This window comes from Takifugu rubripes, chromosome 19, assembly GCF_901000725.2.
Source record: "Takifugu rubripes chromosome 19, fTakRub1.2, whole genome shotgun sequence".
Taxonomy (NCBI): domain Eukaryota; kingdom Metazoa; phylum Chordata; class Actinopteri; order Tetraodontiformes; family Tetraodontidae; genus Takifugu; species Takifugu rubripes.
The window spans coordinates 2,738,755-2,759,837 of NC_042303.1; the positions used below are offsets into that span (position 1 = coordinate 2,738,755).

General features: G+C 45.6%; 1 protein-coding gene across 4 annotated transcripts in view; it reads left to right on the plus strand.

The window, feature by feature from the left end:
- The window catches only part of ephb2b (eph receptor B2b), a 78,988-nt gene that overhangs the window by 48,504 nt on the left and 9,401 nt on the right, over window positions 1-21,083 (plus strand). For 2 of the 4 annotated variants that reach the window (XM_029826595.1, XM_029826598.1), the window contains exons 4-9: window positions 4,729-4,884; window positions 6,610-6,945; window positions 17,489-17,613; window positions 18,576-18,738; window positions 20,136-20,244; window positions 20,814-20,881. In XM_029826595.1, coding sequence (XP_029682455.1) covers window positions 4,729-4,884; window positions 6,610-6,945; window positions 17,489-17,613; window positions 18,576-18,738; window positions 20,136-20,244; window positions 20,814-20,881 — 957 coding nt within the window. The remainder of the gene's footprint in view (window positions 1-4,728; window positions 4,885-6,609; window positions 6,946-17,488; window positions 17,614-18,575; window positions 18,739-20,135; window positions 20,245-20,813; window positions 20,882-21,083) is intronic. The other 2 variants (XM_029826596.1, XM_029826599.1) reach the window with 1 other exon arrangement.

Genomic DNA, 21,083 nt, shown 5'->3' on the forward strand with positions numbered 1-21,083 from the left:
TGCGTGGCCGTGTTAGGTCTGGCTTTCAGTTCCTAAGGGTATGCAGTTCATGTTCGGACCCTTCTATGTAGCCTGTGCACAGACAAGCTCATTTCCCAGGTGTCCCACATTTCTAGCTAATCTGCTGCTCACGGTGGCCCCTAATCTCTCTCTGGTGGAGGCTGCTGGGTGGGCTTGGTGACAACTGCAGAGATGTTGCAGCTTACAACTAAATGCTGCGGTACACACATGGGTAAAAATGTGGCGCTCCCTATTCTGGCCATAATATGGCCAACATTTTTATGCAAATAAATGTGTTTTTCTGCGAACAGAGAGGTGTTGTTCCTGCTTCACATTAGACTAAATAAATATGTTTTATTTACGCCAGGTGTTTCAAGTTAAAAATCTGACTTTTGACTTTGGCTATGTTGCTTAATGTCAATTGCTATTTCCTGTTAATAAGTTAGTAGAGCAGAATGTTAAACTGCATTAGTAAAACAACTTCTCTCCCGTTCCTGGTTGCTTTGCTTCCTGCAAAAACAGGCAATGAGCTATCTCTTTAAAGCTTATGCAATGGCCCAGGACACTGGCCCACGGCTTTCTAGAAAATAATCAATTTAAGCCAGCCATTCCTCTCCTTGAAAGTTGTAGCAGGCTAATTTACACTTCATAGGTCATCACCGGACACCTTCAGCCACAAAGCTGGTTTTACTCACAGTGTTGAAGAGCCACGCAAAGTCCCAGACCTGTTAATTGCTCAAGACATTAAAACCTAGAGGGAGAAATAAATATCCCATTTGCGTGCAGTGCATGTGGGATGAAGCGAATGCCAGTTGTCTAATAGCTTTCACACAAGCCTGATTGAATTAGGTGATGAGTAGGGCCGTGGTCCTAATTGAACTGCGGAGACCTTGTGTTGCAAACAAGGGAGTATAGTGTTCTTGTTGAAGTCCTGCAGCAGTGGACAAACAAGCCAGCTTGTCCTCGCTGCTAGGAACAGACACACAGCATAATTGGAATCCTCTGATTAGTTTTTCAGTTGGTATTTGGACATAAACTGGTGAGAAAGTCCTGTTGTTCAAAGTGCTTCAGACTGTTTCAGTCATTCACTGGTTATAGCCTTTGCGGTGTCCCCACAGCCAGAGAGTTGTTGTTTTTACTACCAGCCTTAAATCTGTGCATTGCTCATTGTTGTAGCATCTTTGGTCACAATGGAACATGAGGAAATAAGGTGGCAAACACGTGCAGACACGGTCCCTCCGATGCTCATCAATTTCGCCCCTTTCAGCACTTTTTCCTGCTGTGCTCACTAAAATCTAACACCTCTGATTTCGTTCAACCCCTGCAGCCTTTTTTCTTTCACACCCCGAACACCACACGCACACACACACACACACGCACGCACACGCACACACACACACACACACACACACACACACACACACACACACACACACACCTTGCCGGTCTTTGTCTCCCTGGTCTCCTCTTTAATGGTGTGTTCATTAAATAGACACATTTTGGGGGAGGGTGGATTCGATCCTAAAAGAGGGGAAGTGGGGATGAGGGGGCTGGAAGGGTGCGCGGCTGTAGCGGCGCAACAGACTTGGGTACAAAGAGTCCCTCTGTCGGGTAGTGCAGATGAAAGATTGTGGGTGACAGAGAATGGATGTGTATTGGACTTATCACCTATTCTTGAGTTGTATCACCTGCATCGGCTAATTACCTGATAGTTTGGTACTGTATTGCGAGGCAACCGTATTAGAAATGTCAAACATCCTTTTTTTGGTTGGTCATGCTTTGTGTATGTCAGAAATATTTCTAACTCGGTACTCTATCCATTTGTCTATCTGCCTGTCTGTCTTTCCTCTCTCTCTGTGTGACACTGTTGTCTTTACCGTTATACATTGTTTAAAGGTAGTAAACATGTTACTGCCTCTGGCTATAATCGGTTGATTGACAGAAATTAAATATCAATTTACCTACTTTAACAATGACCAATCATTGGCAAAGGATCTCTTTGATCCTCTGCTCAAAAATAAGAGAGAATCCCCCAGTTAAATCAAGGTCTGTTTTGTTCCATCACAGGTTGTTGACAGTCGAGAGCCGCTGGTCGTTTGGATTTTGGGTGATGTCATAGTTTCAGTTTCTATGTTTGCACTCCCCAACCAGAAAAAAAATATGGCCCCTTTTCTTTATGATATTATTATTATTATTATTATATTGTTATAATATCAGTGTACAGTGTATGTATCTGACCTGTATGTAAGTCAGAAAAAAGTGGAGCTGTTGTCAATTAATATTCTAACAGTAATTAACCATTCTTGCTCAAAGGATATCTGAAGTTTGGGAAAACATTCCAAAAACAGCCTTTAGCTAGTTATGCTATGGTGGTGATCCAACAGCTCTGGGAAAACAGGGAGATACCGTTGGGAATTAGCGCTCTGATCTGTTTTTATAATCACTCCACAGTTTTGCTTCTCCACATCCGACATCCGTTCACTTTGCCAGTCTTGTGCGATTTTCAAATATGTTCACTGAGTATCATTAAAGGTCCATAACAACATCATATGGTGTTTTTCTGAACCGTTTTACTGTCAATTCCACTAAATCAAGTTTCAATGTTCCTTATACCAATCGGCCCTTACATGGGAGGAGGCCAGTGCTTCCTGATTCCACATTTTCTATACTAAATCGTAAAATCAAACTGTAAAATAACTGAAATATGCAACGTTTCTCAGTCAGCCTCGCGATACAATAGCGTCCAAGCATAATGGAACCCATTTAAACTTTTTAGCTCTTCCATAATCCTCACACCATGAGGATGAATGAATAATCAGACCTGACTCTATAGGGAACCAATTGCACGACTGGTTCATGTGCCTTTCACCCACCAGATCTTTAAATAAAACCGCTATGTTTTCTAGGAACCACGTTGCCTTTTGTGAGCTCTTTCATCTACCTCTGCATACAGATTTAAACGCCATTGTTGTGGTTGTTTTGCAGTCTGCTGCATAGCGTTGCAACCTATACAGTCAATGCGCAGGCATAGTATCATGCTGAATCTCCTGGCTGGGAAAAAAAATCCCCAACACAGCCATTACCCACCTCTCCCCTCATGCCTCTTTGTTCCCATCTTTACCCCACCCCATTCAATACCTCTTTGCGCTGCTTCTTTTGCTGTTGCTGTTGTGAGCGTTGCACTCGTGCTCCTCGTAGCTGTCGCCTTACCCTCAGCTCACAGCCCTTTGACTGGCTCTGCGAATGTCCAGGCCTCGTGTTTCACCCTTCTCCTAAAATCCTTGCATGTGAAAAGAGCTTCATACTTCCCTCAACTAGATTTGGGGAAAATGTTGCAGGCAAAAAAAGGAAAAACAAATACAAGCAAAGTGAACAAAAGTAAAGAAAAAGCTTAGACCCAAAGTAATTCTTCATTTGGATGATGAAGTCTTTGAGATGGAAATTGCAGCTGCAGATGTTTCTGTATTCCAGATGCTGTCATTGATTTGAAATTGCTTTGAGATGCCTCAAAATGAAAAAGTGGCTGTATTTTATTACTTTATTACTGTATTTTATTATAATGTGCAGACCTGTCATGTTATAAGTTAGAAACATACTGAAATTTGGAAAAGCAATTCCCTTTTGGAGAAAGAAAGAGTTTTATTACTGTACAAGCAACTGTACAATAAAGATTTATTTCTATATTTTCACCATCTTATATTGTGTAAAGAAATACAGGATATCAGAAAACACTATTTTTTTTCTTGCGCCTTTTATGCTGTTTCCAAAAGAAAAGCATCGAGCTCTTTCATACCGGAGGGGTTTTAGCTTCCCTGGTGGCCTCTCATTTGTGATGTTCAAACACCGCTTCAACACCTCTACTTACCACTTCTAGTATGGGTGGATCAGACTGAGCTGGGTTACCTGGAGCAAAACTTTAGCGGATTTTGGCTCAAAATGTAAGAACAGATCTGAATGGGGTACACTTGCAAAGACTGGAGGGTTTCAGTTATTTTGGGTAGTATGTGAATCAGTAGAGAGTTCAGAAGGGAGCGTAGTTTCTCTTCTAGCATTGATGGATGCCTCATGGAAACCAGCTTATGCCTCATATAAGGCATGTAGGGAACCCTGCTTAAACATAAATACAGAATTTAATGGCAGCTGGAGTGTCTGAGTTCATCTTTGTCTCTGTCATCAGTACAACCTTCCTCTTTTCAAAGCATGTCCCTAAAAGGGCTCTCAACCTAAAGCAGGGCACTTTTCTCAGGCCTGATGATTAATTAAAAGGAAACATGTTACCATGTCAGCAGAGATGGTTCTGCTGTGATGTTGCTCTGGTGTTTGTGTATATATGTCAACTGCAATGGTGTATTCCTGTATTCCTTCCTGTATTTACAGTAAATGTTGGACTCTTGTATTTTGGGTTAAGGTCACCTACAGGCCTTTTCCACCAAAAACATGACATAGATTGTCACTTAGAATATACAGAAAATAATGGAAATTTGACTTTAAACTATTCCTAAATGCCTAGCATGTATTAGCTTTCATTTAAAGTCACGTGGCAGAGACTGATGTGTGCAAGATGTTTGCCATCACTAGGGCTTTAACAAAGTTTGATTGTGGAATTTTCAGGAATTTCAGACGTATTGAAACTTAGGAGGATGTTAGGCTTACTTGTCGTAATGTCAACATATTACAGCATGGGTATCGAATTTTAATCTGTTTTTAACTATAAACTCTGTCCTTTAGCCTGCCCATCTGGCTTTTTCAAGCCAACTCAAGGAGATGAGCCCTGCATGCAGTGTCCCATCAACAGCCGCACCACCAGTGAAGGCGCCATTAACTGTGTTTGCCGGAATGGATACTATCGCACTGACTCTGACCCTCTACAGATGCCTTGCACAAGTACGTAATAAACTATAATCACTCTTGCGAAACACTTGAACACGGTCTCACGTAGGCTTTCGCTTGTTTATTTTTTATTTTACATTTAACGTATAAGCATTTCCCATCCGTAAGTCACAGAGTCCTGGGATCAAAGGACAGTGGTAGTCACTGTGTTAGTAGAGAAAGAGAGACGCTGTCAGAGCTGTCTCTTTTACCACCATGACATTGACATGCCTATAGTGTTGCTGTCCACAGTTCTGACCCCATACACAAAGATGGCTACCCCTCCTCAAGATCATACAGGCCGCACTCCAAGCTAAACCAGAGGTTACTGGGCCAGGGCAAGTCTCTTTGTGGAAGGCCAAGGCATTGAGAATAAGCTTGGGGAAGACTATCTCTTGTCATGCCAATGAAGCTGTTTGAATTTGAATTTGAGGCCAGCACAGAGGTTGAGTGAGACACTGAAGGACAGACCAAAGAGAAAGGAAAGGCAGGAGGGGTAAAGTGTATGGGGAATACTTGTAGGGAAGGACTGGAGCAGAGAGAACTTCATAGAAAGTGAGAGATTGTTGTCTGTATGCGAGCAAGACAGGGGATTGTTGCATAGAGTGTGGTCTAACTAAAACAAAATGGGATGAGAAAAAACAGCCCCTTTCAACATTTTGGTATTCTTTTTTCCCTCCCTTCTCTCTACTCCTCAGCCTGTTGAAAAGATTCGGTGGCCTCCAACAAAGGAGATTTGCATAAGCCTGGTTCTGGGAGTTGAGCAGCTGTTGTGAATGAGAAAGCAGCAGCGTCACGTCACCCGTATTAAGTGCAGCAGGGCCATGCGTGATTAAAGCAAGGGAATGGGACCATCAGTGCGGTCTGCCAGCTAATGGGGTGGGGGGAGAATACGATTCCTCCTTCCTATCAAGGAGATGCCAAGGAAGAGTTATGTTTCCCTATACACTGTTGGAGACAGCAACAAGGGTACTCCGGTGGGCTTAATTCCAGAGCCGGAGATCTGCTAATTGCTGGCAATTAAATGGGGTTAAATAAGAAGTGATCGATTCAGATTTCGGATGTTGTGGGCGGAGTGGAAATGTTTATCTCATTAGTCTTGGTAGATACATCTTCCATAATGAGGAGCACATGCCTGTAAAATGTAAACAGTTCTTAGTGTTTGTTTGTTTGGCCTGTCACTCAACACTGAGCCGCATGTGGAAAGTTTCCACCCTGCGATGCATTGCTGCTAAGACTGGCCCAGCAGAGGAAACAGTAGGTTTCTCTTCCATTGAAACCTAGTGGGGAGCTGGAGACGATGCAGCTCATCATCCAAAGGGGAAAACATCACTTTGGACCATAGATTTAGACCTCAAATGGGGTATAGGATGAAAGGGGCCACTTTATTGTTTTCTCTTATCTTGTGCTAGAGTAGTCTGTACAATAGTCATCTTAATTCAGCTCAATAATAACCAATATAGACACCATTATGGAAGTGGTTACACTGAAACAACAAATCATATAAAGTCCAGAACTGGTGGTCCCAGAGGCTCAAGTGTGTGGTTGACGGATGAAACAGGAAGTCTGCGGTGACGGGGATGAAGGGTGCATATGAGGGCACTATCGAGAGGGTAGGCACACACGAGGGTTGCTAATGAGGCATCTGTGCTGGTGGGTCAATAAACAGATGACAACCCACAGAAACACCGGACAACTATTTTCTTAATAAAATGCAATGAACCCTGTTTGTGTTTCCAGCTGTCCCTTCAGCGCCACAGTCCGTTATCTCCAGTGTGAACGAAACCTCAGTGATGCTGGAGTGGTTGCCTCCACGGGACTCTGGGGGACGTGAGGACGTGGTTTTCAACATCATCTGTAAGAGCTGCGGCGGAGGTCGGGGTGGCTGCACCCGCTGTGGCGACAACGTGCAGTTTTTGCCCCGTCAGTTGGGCCTGACAGAAACGAGGGTCTACATTAGTGACCTGTTGGCCCACACGCAATACACATTTGAGGTTCAGGCTGTCAATGGAGTGTCAGACCAGAGCCCCTACTCCCCTCAGTATGCCTCAGTCAACATTACCACTAACCAGGCTGGTAAGTGGCTCCATCTGTCATTTTCTACACTTCATATTCCCTCTGTGGTTTCGTCCTCTCTCCGACTCTCTTCTTTTCCCTCGGTTGAGCCACCTTTATTTTTGCACGACTCTCTTGTCACACGTGGCCACGTATAGTGCCTCTTCATCACACTCGTTCCTCTACAAGCACATAATGCACAGTGCACGGACTTCCACTGAGCAAGTTTTTTTTCCGCTCTCCTGTAGGTTGATATATGCAGATTAAGAGCGCTGAACTGAAAAGGAGAGTTCTGTTGATGATGTGACAGACAGAATGTGATGGCCTACTGATCTTTAGACTGTGACCTCACCATCATGTTTTTCAGATTACCGCTACTTTTTCTTCCACCTACTTGATTGTGGTGTTACTTCAAAAATGAAACCACACTGTATACACAGACGGGTATAAGCTGCTTTCTAAACTAAAACGCATTACAAAATGTTCTGTGGTCTAATGAAAAACAGGTTGGCAACTTCAGTACGGTAGGTTTTCTTTCAGTTAAATCTCCTGCAAATACAAAATCTCTTTCAATCTTTGTCCCACCACTGCCGGAGTCATCCTTGCTCTCCACTGTGTGGTTTGTGGTCGAAGTTGGCCACGTCTGTAATTACTTTACAGAGGCAGCAGCATTGATTTGCTCTTTAATTGTCTTTATGAAACGCATAATTTGGCATGCCTAGCTTCCCCCTCCCTGCTCATCAGAGCAGGAGGAGACAGGCTGAGCTTTATTGCGGCTCTGGCTTTGCATCCCATTAGCAGCATATACAAGTGCCCGTCATTTTTCATCATCCATCAGCCTGCACAGAGGGTGCTCATGTGTGACACCTAAAACATGGCTATATTATGGGGCTTTTGTGACAGTTTGCATATTAAAAAATGGATATTAAAAAGTGCAATATCTATCAACACATTGGAGAGAAAGTGACCGGTGACCTCTAGCAACACCGCTAGCAGAAGCTGGTTTATTTGCCTCATAATAAAGTTCTGTGTCACAATACCTAGAGTCCTAGACTGTTTAAAATGAAGGCCCTTATTCAAACAGCGACCTCCTTTTATTGTCTGTTTTGATTTGAGTCACTGGTGTGGTGGGTTAATGAGGGCCTGTGAGTGCAGTTAAGCGTTGTAATGAGGCCCCTGCCCCACTCTTTCACACTGGGCCACAATAAGTCTGCCACCCCAGCATTTGGCTTCCTTGCTTCCCCTGCCATAGGGTCGTGACGGAAATTGGGGGCTCTGCTCCCTCTCCACTGAAGGGCCTGTCACTTTGGAATTAGGGAGCACGAACCCTCATCAGAGGGAGAGGGGAAAGAACTCAACTCCTGCTCGCTCCCAGGCCAGCCTCCCACCTTCTGCTATCACCCTGCAGCACCAAGCACACCCCTGGGACACGGGTTTGTCGTTCTGCCGCGATGGAACAGGGCTTGGGTCACAGCGACGCGGAGAGCATAATTGAATCTGGTTTGTTAGGCATTGAGGTTACAAAAACATTGTGTCACCAGTAATTATCTCAGGCAGCCCCCGTGTTCCGTCTTGCAGCGAAAATAGCAGCATTCGATTAAAAAAAAAACCGATTAGACAAAAATACCAAAACAATGAAAAGTACATGTAATATGTTTGTATTTACAGTTATGGATATATAGTTCTCAGAATACATAAAGAAGCAAGTGCTGACCTTGACACTTCCTTCCACGGTTGTGTCGAGGGTGGGCCATTGAGAACAAAGTGTTGGGAGATGTGAGCAAAACATCTTACCCTACCCAGTCAAGCACTCACCGCACGGCATCACCCACAAGGCTTTTCCTCCCACTCTGGAGGTGGTTGGCAACAATTCCTTTGTGATAAAGATGATTACCATGGAAAGTGTGGCGCTTGATTATACACTGCAATGCCACACAAAAGGAGATGCCATACTGACTGATATCCGAGCCTGCTTTTGAAGCCTATGACTAATTCTCCAAACTGCGTATTATGTAGAATATGCAAACACCCTCAAGCCGCTCCAAGCCTTTTTATAGTAATGAGCCACAAGTAAGCCACCCCAGTTCAGCTCTACTTTGTCTACAAAAACTGGTACTCTTGACAAGAAGTTAGAAGAGCAGATGGAGCACCCCAGGCTTTAAATCCCCAAATTTATTTTAGGATTTTAATGTTAAAATAAACAAATAAATACTTGACGCATGAGTGATATAATTTGGAAAGTGTTGGCCCAAGTCTGGTCTTACGTGTTGTGATGTAAGGGCAACTAGTAAAGTCTGAAACAAGCGGCTCTGCTGCTTTTTCGTGTTCTTTTGGCATTATTTGACACGTGCCAAAGTAGCCCTACCAAGTGTAAACAAACAGCACCACCTGTTTTAATCGATCAAGATATGATATTGCTGCATAATTATCTGTGTCTTAACATTTTAGACTCTCAGGCCTTTGTTTTCACAATTAAAGAGACTGTCATGACTCAGCAAAAAAACCTGTATGAAGTCTCTGAGGGGATGATCCAATGTTTTATTTGATCCAGCCCTGTCAGTGGATCATTTGACTGATCTGCTGGTGTGATCTGATGGATTCTACTGTGGCCAGGTGTACTCGCTTTGGTATTTAACCAACTCAAGATGAGCGGTAAACCGGCTTCCTGCTAGCTGTACTGGATCTACCAAATCGCTGCTTAGGTCCTGTGTGATCCATGCGCCACGGGCACACCCGCTGCGCCTCTGGGCCACGATGTTAAAGAACGCTCGAGCTTTTCTCAAAAACTATACTACAAAAGGTGGTTGTCCCTGAAGGCCATGGAGTGTACGGGAGATTAGTGATCACAGAGTTAGGACGCAAGGTGGATATAACAGCCTGCCAGCGAGTCTTAAAGAGACTGAGGTTGTTGTGCTGATCCTGGGGAATTTAGACAAGCACTCAGTGGAAGAGACTGGGATCACTTTAGCCATACGTTGGATGATAAAGGCCTGCACGAAAGGTTCAGCAAGATTCTTTTCAATACCTTCTTGACACCATATATTTTTGATTATCAGTCCTTCAGAATAATTGGCAAACATCTTTTTGGCATCAGGTTACGTATTGATCTTGTAATTAGCAAAAAGCCAAATTTGTCGGCATGAGAACAACAAATGGCGTCATTTGATCATGCAAACAACCTGTTTTGTATCTGATTGGCATGCACCGTGAAGAGCAGACCTGGGTGCACCCGCTCGTTTCCAGGGCGACGTGAGCACCCACGGCCATTTATTTTCTTTGGCTTTGCAGTTTTCCCACTTTCTGAGATGCAACATGGGCAAGAATTCAAGGTGAGAGTGTCTCTTGTAATCCTCTTGCTCTCAGTTGCTCGGTTGTTTGGCTGAACCGTTTCTGGTGAGCTTCTCACGAGATCACCTCGAACGCCCCGTCATAATCTGCTGCACAAAACCCCGCATCAGTGCGGACGCCACCACGCGCATGTTCCCCTGCTAATTTTGACATGAAAGGGCTCATAGAGTTATGAAAGGGCTCATAGAGTTATGTTTCATGTCCATTTTTGGACATTATTTGGAAATTTAGCATACATATTTATTTATTTTGTTGTTACATGGATCCTGGGTCGGTGGGGGCCTTGTAGTTCATGTTGTGAAGAGCAATTTTACATGTTTTGCCCAAAGCCTTCCTTCCCATTTCGCTACAGTGGACACCTCAAATGTAGTTGGAGTAGCTCAGATCACCTCGTTATTAAATAAATAAGAAAAATAGACGAGTCAAGTCGATACATTTAATTTAGTGATGATATGGAGTCCGTCTGTTTGGGTATTAAATAATGCAATGTTATATTTAAAATAAAATCTATTTAAAATGTTAGTTGAAATTAGAAACTATTTTTAATCCTATTTAAAACTGAACTACTACTACTCCATATGCTAAATGTTTTACTGTCATTCCTTATCTTGTACTTTTTGAGATCAATACATTAATCTCTGATTTTAATCGTAACCTCAGAGAGTAACTGGAAACTCCTTAAGCTCCTGAAGGACCTATGTTAGAAATAACTTTTTAGGGTTTAACTTTTTCTAGCACAGATGGTTTGATACTTGAAGAAGCCAAATCTCCCATTTGTAGCTTTACTTCACTGGAAAATCTTTATAGTTGTAAAAGCCACAATCCTCTGCAGCTGCAATGAGGCAAGTGGCCGGCATGCTAAAAGCGAGCATGCAAATATGGGCCTCACCCTTTAAGACGCCTCCATGCAGCGCCCATAAATGAGGAGGAAGTGGAAGAGAGCAGCACAGTGGCGGTCTGTATGGGAGGTTGCCTGGTGGAAGACCAGGTGGTTTGTGCCCTTCGGGAGAGGTTGTGCTGCGGGGAAACTGGATTTTTACAATGAAAAGGAAAAGAGATTTACAAGCCTTGACCTGTTTTTGCTTCATCCCCCGTTTTCTCTTAAATCATAGCATTGCCTCCTGCAGCAGACTGTCTAATCATATCAGAGCCACATGGCTGTAGACCCATAAAGATTTCAGAACCAAAGACTTTATGTTCTGAAACGTTTTTTTCAAAGATCATTCGTCATGTAGAGGAAAACGGTGAACATTTACATCTCCTTAACAGTACCAAACTGTGGATTTACCGTCCCTTTGCTGCAGCTAAAAATAGCCGTAGCAAAAAAGCCAAACAAACCCAATCATTATTTTATTCTTGTTAGTTCCTAACCGAAGGGTCTGAAGCGCTTGTTGGCCTTCACAAAACTGTCTTGAACTCATGACTGAGCCCTCCGCCGCCGTCTTTCCTCTGTGGTCTCACATCACCAGCCTCATTTAATGAAAATGTCCATCACATTCATAGCTGTTCTTACTAATGAAGCTTAACAGTGGAAATCCAGGTTTCCTCAATAAGGCAATGGTCAAAGAGTGTGGTATAATAAAAGACTGAGCACAGACAAATTAATGGCATGGATGAAAGCCGCACTCCTGTGTGTTTGCTTGCAGAAGCATGTCCTATTAAATGGCTTTGGATTTAAATGGGTGGAAATATCCCTTTAAACTCCATCTTTAATTGAGTAGTGGACTCCCCGGGCATTTAAATATAACGCTAAAACATTTCTTTAAAATGCCGAAGAAAGCAGAGCCTTTGTGTTCTCTAATGCAGGGCACAGCCAGAGCGTCACGCTACAACACACCCCACAGCACCATCTTTTATATCAGGTCCCAGACGGTGTAATAATGTGGGCTCTGAAACCCAACTCTCCTGCAACAGCTGGGCCCCCCCATCCCTCCACAATTAAGCAATGCGATCGTACAACCTTGCAACTTTCATATGGACCTCGGTCCCTGGACTTCTTTCTTTTAATCTTAAAGCTATTAACACTGTAGGAACCAGAGCTTTAGAGGTTTTCCTCATCCTCATCCTTTACAATTTACCATCACATTTAATTACTAAACCTGGTCGTTATTAAACTGTTTTTCATGTAAAATAAAAGCATATACCTACTTTTGTGCCAATGATCCAATTACTTGGCAAAACAGAAATGAGATGATTGTTAATGATTATTTATTAATAGTAATAAAATACCTACATTTTTAAATTCAGTAAAAATCTGTAGACCAATGATGCAAACGTGAAGTAAAAGAGATAAATGATGTGATGGCAACTAAAACATAGAATTTAATTCCAGAAAGTGAAGCACTCAAAATTACAATTTTTTCCTTGTAAGGAGGCAAATTTATGATCTTTTGTTGTTTTTTTTTTCTTACGACATTTGACTCTGGAGAGAGTGATGATATTTTTCCTATAATTGTACAATTTTAATTTTACTTTGTACACATCCAAAATCAGCAGGTGGCAGCTGCCGCCGGGCTGCAGCCTAACGGGCCCGGGGGACACGCGGCCTGATCGATGCTCAATTTCCTGACAAAAGCAGATCAGGCAGGGATGCTGAAAAGACTTCGGGAAGATCGACAACGGGTTTTTGGTTTCTTGACTTCAAGATTCGGAGTACAGCGAAGACATGCTGAAAGTGGATGCTACCAAAATGGTTTTCACATGTTGCCCATGGCCACAGGCCTCGCTGCAGTGAATTTCTGACTTGGCATCCCGATGCATTCCACAGTTTGATGTCATCTTAGCTTGAAATTCATGTATATTCAAGTGAAATATACAAAACAGCTGCTTGACTATTTTCTTTAAAATGCAAATGTTTCAGCAGTAAAAATCACGTCTTCATTTTATCACAGGTTGATGTGATGGACGCTGAATAAAACCACGTTGTTCTCCAGCAACAATGCTGGATGGACACATGCTGGCATGTGTCCATCCTTTGTACATGAATACATGAGTAGCCTTTGTTTCCCCGGCCTTGTATCAGGTTACTGGGCATGGCTGTGCACTGGGTTTAATGGAAATGCTATGCAGGAAAAGGCCATGTGTCTTGGATATATGTGCGTCCGTAATGGGATACTCGTGAGTTCGTCGCAGAGTAACTGTTTGCCTTATTAGGCTGTCATCTTGTGACTGCAAACAAACCTTTAGAGAACAAGAAGAGAACTAAGATGTAGCCGATTCTCGGGACTCCTGTGCTTACTGGAGTGATGCTGGAGTGGTTGCTCACCGTGGTGTTGGTGCTTCACTGAGGAAGCAGCAGCAGCAGCAGCAGCAGAGCAATAGTGGTAGCAGCAGGAGCTACAGCAGAGCAGCAGCAGCAGCAGCAGCAGTAATAGCAGCAGGAGTAGCAGCAGCAGCAGCAGTAATAGCAGCAGGAGTAGCAGCAGCAGCTACAGCAGAGCAGCAGCAGCAGTAATTGCAGCAGTAGTAGCAGCAGCAGCAGTAGCAGCAATAGCAGCAGAGCAGCAGCAGCAGTAGTAGCAGCAGCAGTAGTAGCAGTAGCAGCAGCAGTAGCAGCAATAGCAGCAGAGCAGCAGCAGCAGTAGTAGCAGCAGTAACAACAGCAGTAACAGCAGTAGTAGTAGCAGTAGCAGCAGAGCAGCAGCAGCAGCAGCAGTAGCAGAGCAGCAGCAGCAGCAGCAGCAGCAGAGCAGCAGCAGCAGTAGCAGCAGCAGCAGCAGTAGTAGCAACAGCAGTAGTAGCAGCAGTAGCAGTAGCAGCAGTAGCAGCAGCAGTAGCAGCAGCAGTAGTAGTAGCAGCAGCAGCAGCAGCAGTAGCAGCAGCAGTAGTAGCAGCAGCAGCAGTAGCAGCAGCAGCAGTAGCAGCAGCAGCAGCAGCAGCAGCAGTAGCAGCAGCATCAGTAGCAGAGCAGCAGTAGCAGTAGCAGTAGCAGCAGCAGTAGCAGCAGCAGCAGCAGTAGCATCAGTAGCAGCAGCAGCAGTAGCAGCAGCAGCAGCAGTAGCATCAGTAGCAGCAGCAGCAGTAGCAGCAGCATCAGTAGCAGAGCAGCAGTAGCAGTAGCAGCAGCAGTAGCAGCAGCAGCAGTAGCAGTAGCAGTAGCAGCAGCAGCAGTAGCAGCAGCAGCAGCAGCAGTAGTAGCATCAGCAGCAGCAGCAGCAGCAGCAGCAGCAGTAGCAGTAGCAGTAGCAGCAGCAGCAGCAGCAGCAGCAGCAGCAGCAGTAGCAGCAGCAGCAGTAGCAGCAGCAGCAGCAGCAGTAGTAGCATCAGCAGCAGCAGTAGCAGCAGCAGCAGCAGCAGTAGTAGCATCAGCAGCAGCAGCAGTAGTAGCATCAGTAGCATCAGTAGCAGCAGAGCAGTAGTAGCAGCAGCAGCAGCAGCAGCAGCAGCAGCAGCAGCAGCAGTAGCAGCAGCAGCAGCAGCAGCAGCAGCAGCAGCAGCAGTAGCAGCAGCAGCAGTAGCAGCAGCAGCAGCAGCAGCAGCAGCAGCAGTAGCAGCAGCAGCAGCAGCAGCAGCAGTAGTAGCATCAGTAGCATCAGTAGCAGCAGAGCAGCAGCAGCAGCAGCAGCAGCAGCAGCAGTAGCAGCAGCAGCAGTAGCATCAGTAGCAGTAGCAGCAGCAGCAGCAGCAGCAGCAGTAGCAGCAGCAGCAGTAGCAGCAGCAGCAGCAGCAGTAGCAGCAGCAGCAGCAGCAGCAGTAGCAGCAGCAGCAGCAGCAGCAGCAGCAGCAGTAGCATCAGTAGCAGTAGCAGTAGCAGCAGCAGCAGCAGCAGTAGCAGCAGCAGCAGCAGCAGCAGCACCAGCAGCAGCAGCAGCCTGAGGATTAACTGCTTCCGTCGACCTTCAGAATTTATCGGTGTCATAATTTGCAGCCAACAGTCAGTGACTGATTAACTGATAAGATTAAGCTTCTATAAACTATTATTATCGTTGGATCTGAGTCCCCGTCCACCCATAAATGCTGTATTTTACCCTTATGATTCATAAAAGTGGACAGAGCTGTTACACTCAGCAGCATTTGAGCAAAATAAATGTGATCTGTGTGTAGGAAGATCTCCTGATCTAATGTCAACAGCGAGGGGACGTTTGGTGATCGGGCCCTGCTGACCTCATGCTCAGTGCTCAGTGATTCAGGTCACCGCCTCAGACTGTAGTTCATGACATGAAGGAGAATTAAAGTGCTTCATCAATAATGAAAACTAGATTTATTTGATTTTACACTACAAAAAATAAATAGAAGCTAAAATTCAATTTGAAAAAGCCTGCAGTGCAAGTTGGGTGGAATCAGTGTTCATCGTCATCTGAGCTCCTGTTACAGGATAATTATCGCTTTTGTGCTGCCGGCAGTGGTGGCAGTTTATTAAGATGTATTATTTAGGAGCCGGTGGGGAAGCGGCTCACGCTGACTTTTATGTGGATTCATTAAAACCAGCTTCACAGTAAAGTGCTTTCAAACTATACCAAAAGCGCCAAATCTGGAGTTCCAGCTGTCTGGAGGAGCCAGAAAAGGAGCGAGAATTTTCCCTTCATTCCGCACGTACGATGGGGCAAAAATTTTAAAAAAGAAAATAGCAAAAAGCAAATCTATTGTGTTATCTTAGTGTGGGTCGTTAAGCGCTGCACTTCACCCATAGATACCACAACTTTAGGAAGATAAGATGGAAGCTCATATTCTTGCTGTCCCACCACTGAAAATCCATTTTTTAAAAATCGGAATCGATTCTGTTCATAATTTTTATGGACAGAATTTCTAGGTGCAGTCATGGTGTTGAGGGGTTCGGGTTTGGTGACCTCAGGATCGGGTCTCTGCTCTTTGCAGATGATGTGGTCCTGTTGGCGTCATCGGCCCGTGACCTCCAACGATCGCTGGATCGGTTCGCCGCCGCATGTGAAGCGGCTGGGATGAGAATCAGCACCTCCAAATCCGAGGCCATGGTTCTCAACCGGACAAAGGTGGAGTGCCTTCTCCGGGTCAAGGAGGAGATCCTGCCCCAAGTGGAGGAGTTCAAGTACCTCGGGGTCTTGTTCACGAGTGAGGGAAGAATGGAGCAGGAGATCGACAGGCAGATCGGTGCGGCGTCCGCAGTTATGGTCCGTAGTGGTGAAGAGATTTACCAGTCGATCTTCATTCCTACCCTCACCTATGGTCATGAGCTTTGGGTAATGACCGAAAGAACAAGATCACGGGTACAAGCGGCCGAAATGAGCTTCCTCCGTAGGGTGGCTGGGCTCTCCCTTAGAGATAGGGTGAGAAGCTCTGCCATCCGGGAGGAGCTCGGAGTAGAGCCGCTGCTCCTCCGCGTTGAGAGGAGCCAGATGAGGTGGCTTGGGCATCTAGTTAGGATGCCCCCTGGACGCCTCCCTGGTGAGGTGTTCAGGGCATGTCCCTCCGGTAGGAGGCCCCTGGGAAGACCCAGGACACGTGTCCTGGGAACGCCTGGGGATTCCCCCGAACGAGCTGGAAGAAGTAGCTGGGGAGAGGGAAGTCTGGGCTTCTCTTCTTAGGCTGCTGCCCCCGCGACCCGACCCCGGATAAGCGGCAGAGGATGGATGGATGGATGGATGGATGGATTTTTAAAAATGTTGACCGCCCCCCCCCCCGTGTTGGTTTATCTGACATAATTGAATAAAGTTGATGAAATCATCGTTGCGTTGGCCTTTGCATGTTGAGCATTGTTTTTTTTAAAAAGGCTCTTTGAAATGCACATGAAAACAATATGTGCCTATAAGCTAAGAAAAGGATCTAAACAATGAAATTGAAGAAATTGTTTGCTGCAATATAAAACAGATGCAATTTGTAAGATGGGAAACCTCAACTGTAGTAGCTCGAATCTATGTTCTCATCAACATGGAAACATGCATAAACAACTCAAATTAAATTAGAATGTTATGGTCAAAACCGCTGTATAAAAAGATTATGTTGTATGGTTGAGTTTTGACTTTTATGATTTCCTGTGGCTGCTTAGCTGAACCAAATGGCTATATTTTATGTAATACATCAAATATTTTGTGGAATACCTGGTAGTTTTGTATATTAAAAGACATCGTCAGAGATCAGCAGTATAAAAAGCCTATTATGGCTGTTGGGGTGTTAGCCAGTGTGCTAACTTGCCAGCATGTGACAGGAACCTTCAGATTCTGTATTAGACGTTGGAAGAATGAGCCGCGTGGCTGAAGCATCTGTGCTGACTGTTCATTTTACTGGCTGTTTCTTCTTGCAGCTCCATCCACAGTGTCCATAATGCACCAGGTTAGCCGCACTGTTGACAGCATCACCTTGTCTTGGTCCCAGCCCGACCAGCCCAACGGAGTCATCCTGGACTACGAGCTGCAGTACTACGAGAAGGTATTAGAGGCTCAGTAATGCACCTTTCCCTCCGAAACCTGCTCACTGCTACACAAAGTTCCTTTCATTTCTCCCCTTTGACCTCAGCAACTTCCTTGATCATTTAGAAGCTAGCTTTGTGTTTTCACCTCTACGCAGCATATTCTGTGGACGGAGCGTTTAAACGCTGCTCCGAGCGTGCGCTGCTCCCAATCCCAGTCCGCCACTGCGTAAGGAAACCGCACTCAGCCCTGCAGCGAGGCTGCTGGGGATTGATGCACTGACTTGTGGTTGCAACAATAGCGCACTGACTGCTATAAAAATAGACTGCAAGGGTCACGCTTCACCAAAGCGGCGCGGTTTCTCACAAGAGCACGCGCTGTCTCGCGCATCGATTCGGGCCATCGGAGGCTTACACTTGCACAGACGTCCGCGCCTGTGCGCGGCGTTCGTCAGGCTTTCATCTGCATGTTGAGCCATTTCCCTTTGGATTAGAATTCCTCTCCCTGTCACCGCTGGAGAGAGCTGTCAAAACAAGTGTCCCAGCTCCTGCTGTGGCTCACAAGTGCACTTGGTTTGAAGGGAGCAACTAAAAGAGTCTCACTTTGAGCTCCCTCTCAGACCTGTCAGCACTGCCGTTGTGGCTGATCGTCGCACAGGACGGCTCAGGAAAACTGCCTGGCGTCAAAGTGCCACCGGATCTCCCTTTTTACCCACCGCTGACACATCCCGTTTCTTAAATCCTAAAATCCATCTAAAATCCAAGCACTAATACCCTTGTTTTTCATTTTTGTGTCTATTTTCTCTTCGTTCTGCGATTTTAATGGAGCTTTTATTACAGATTTCTTCTTTTTTGTTGTCTTATTCACTTTGTTTAAAAGTACCTCTGTTGTTTTTTTAATGTTATTCCTTATGGAAAGCACCGTGATTCACCTTTAGTCTCAATAGTGCTCTAGAAATAAACGTGTCTTCTTGTCCCGTAGGACCACTCAGAATTGAATTCAACTGTCATCAGAAGCCCGACCAACACAGTGGTCATCCGTGGCCTCAAGCAGGGAACCATCTACGTGTTCCAGGTCCGGGCTCGCACTGTGGCAGGTTTTGGACGCTACAGTGGTAAACTGTACTTCCAGACTATGACTGAGGGTGAGAATTCCTTCCTTACATTCAGAGGTGCTACACAAGTGTTTCATTTTTATGCCATGACACATCTAATCACACGTTGTGACCGAAGCTCAACTGCAAATAAAAGTGACATCCAGTGTATGGAGGTTAAGGTTAGAGCCGAGCCAGCCCGGGTTTACCCTCCCTAACTCCTCATCTTGTTCCGTGGGTATTTCCCAGGGCGCTCAGGCCTCTGAAGTCTTACCAGCAGCCTGGATGCTGCCACATGCACAGACTCCAGCGCTTCAAAAATATTGCAGCTCCCTCACAAGCAAAGCTCTTTCCCTAAACTACTTCACATAGACGTCAGTATAGGGACAAGAAGTGACTGATCCTCGCTCTAGTACCTAGATCCTTGCTCCCCTATCTGGATCCTTGCTCCTGTAGCTGGATCCTTACACCCATAGCTGGATCCTTGCTCCTATAGCTGGATCCTTACACCCATAGCTGGATCCTTGCTCCTGTAGCTGGATCCTCGCTCCTGTAGCTGGATCCTCACTCCCACAGCTGGATCCTTGCTCCCCTATCTGGATCCTTGCTCCTGTAGCTTGATCCTTACACCTATAGCTGGATCCTTGCTCCTGTAGCTGGATCCTCGCTCCTGTAGCTGGATCCTCGCTCCTGTAGCTGGATCCTTACACCCATAGCTGGATCCTTGCTCCTGTAGCTGGATCCTCGGTCCTGTAGCTGGATCCTTACTCCCATAGCTGGATCCTTGCTCCTGTAGCTGGATCCTCACTCCTGCAGCTGGATCCTCACTCCCGCAGCTGGATCCTTGCTCCCCTATCTGGATCCTTGCTCCAGTAACTGGATCCTTGCTCCTGTAGCTGGATCCTTACTCCCATAGCTGGATCCTTGCTCCTGTAGCTGGATCCTCGCTCCTGTAGCTGGATCCTTACTCCCATAGTTGGATCCTTGCTCCTGTAGCTGGATCCTTGCTCCTGTAGCTGGATCCTCACTCCTGTAGCTGGATCCTCACTCCTGTAGCTGGATCCTCACTCCTGCAGCTGGATCCTCACTCCCGCAGCTGGATCCTTGCTCCTGTAGCTGGATCCTTTCTCCCATAGCTGGATCCTTGCTCCTGTAGCTGGATCCTTGCTCCTGTAGCTGGAGCCTAGCTCTTGGCTACTGAATCGGCTCGTTTCACTGGTACATGCTATCTCTGCTCTCTTGACACATTCCCTGCCAGATGATTTGTCTGCACCGTTGCTGTTTAAGAGCAGCGTGTACTTTTCAGAGCGGTCCATACCGTCTGTTAGGACGCCAACAGCTCACCCACACCAATGCCTGTCTGCCACCAATGGCACTGTCTCTTCTCAGATGTTAATCCATACGCTTGGGTGGGTGACTTTAATCATTTACTTCCATGTTTTATATAGAGGAATACAACACCAGCATTCAGGAGAAGCTTCCTCTTATCATCGGTTCAGCAGCAGCTGGCCTAGTCTTCCTCATCGCTGTGGTTGTCATCATCATCGTCTGTAATCGGTGAGTGACTATTGTCTCCGTCCTTTATTAAGAACACAGAGTACTCAAGCAAGTATGATTCTTCTTTTAGATGTCAGGCTGGATAAACGCACACCAGCAAGTATCTTTTTTAATGAGTGAAACAGCAAAGCCTTGCATCCGCTCAGAGCTGGATGTTTAACACTCTTGAATCCTCATTCTGAGGTGCTGTTGTCTGTCCAGTGTCACCTGAAAACACGAGAATATTCTGACCAGCTGGAGCCTCTTTGTTAGTGGCACAATGCCTGATCAATATATGTACATAGTTTCTGTTTTTAATCACTTTTCTTGACAACCTCGGTTGTTATGGTACCACTGAGGCCGTAGTGACCCGGGTCATGAGCCCAACATAAAAGATAACTGCTGTGTCGTTGACAAACTCTGCGTTGGTGTGCAGTTTTGTTGTTTCTAGGCCACCGATTGTTCCCTTTGTGTGCAATATTAGCTGGTGCCTTTGGACACATAGGTGTAGCTGGGGCTGTTTGATCTGCCTGACTCTCCCTGCTCCCCGCTTTTGAAGCGAAAGCTAGAGTTCTTTGTCTTTCCTCCAGGAGGCGTGGCTTTGACAGGGCTGATTCAGAATACACAGACAAACTGCAGCACTACACCAGCGGCCACAGTGAGTAAAACGCCTCCCCATTCCGCACGTATTCACCCCCCACACACGTGCTCTTTCACCACGGTACACCCCTGTCTCCATGACAACTGTTTCACACACCTGTCTCCATGGCTACCACCTTGCATGCTGGTGTCCTTGGCGATGGCCCAGCACAGTGCTACTAAATTTGCCCACTGCCCCCTACAAGTAATCCTGCCTGCTG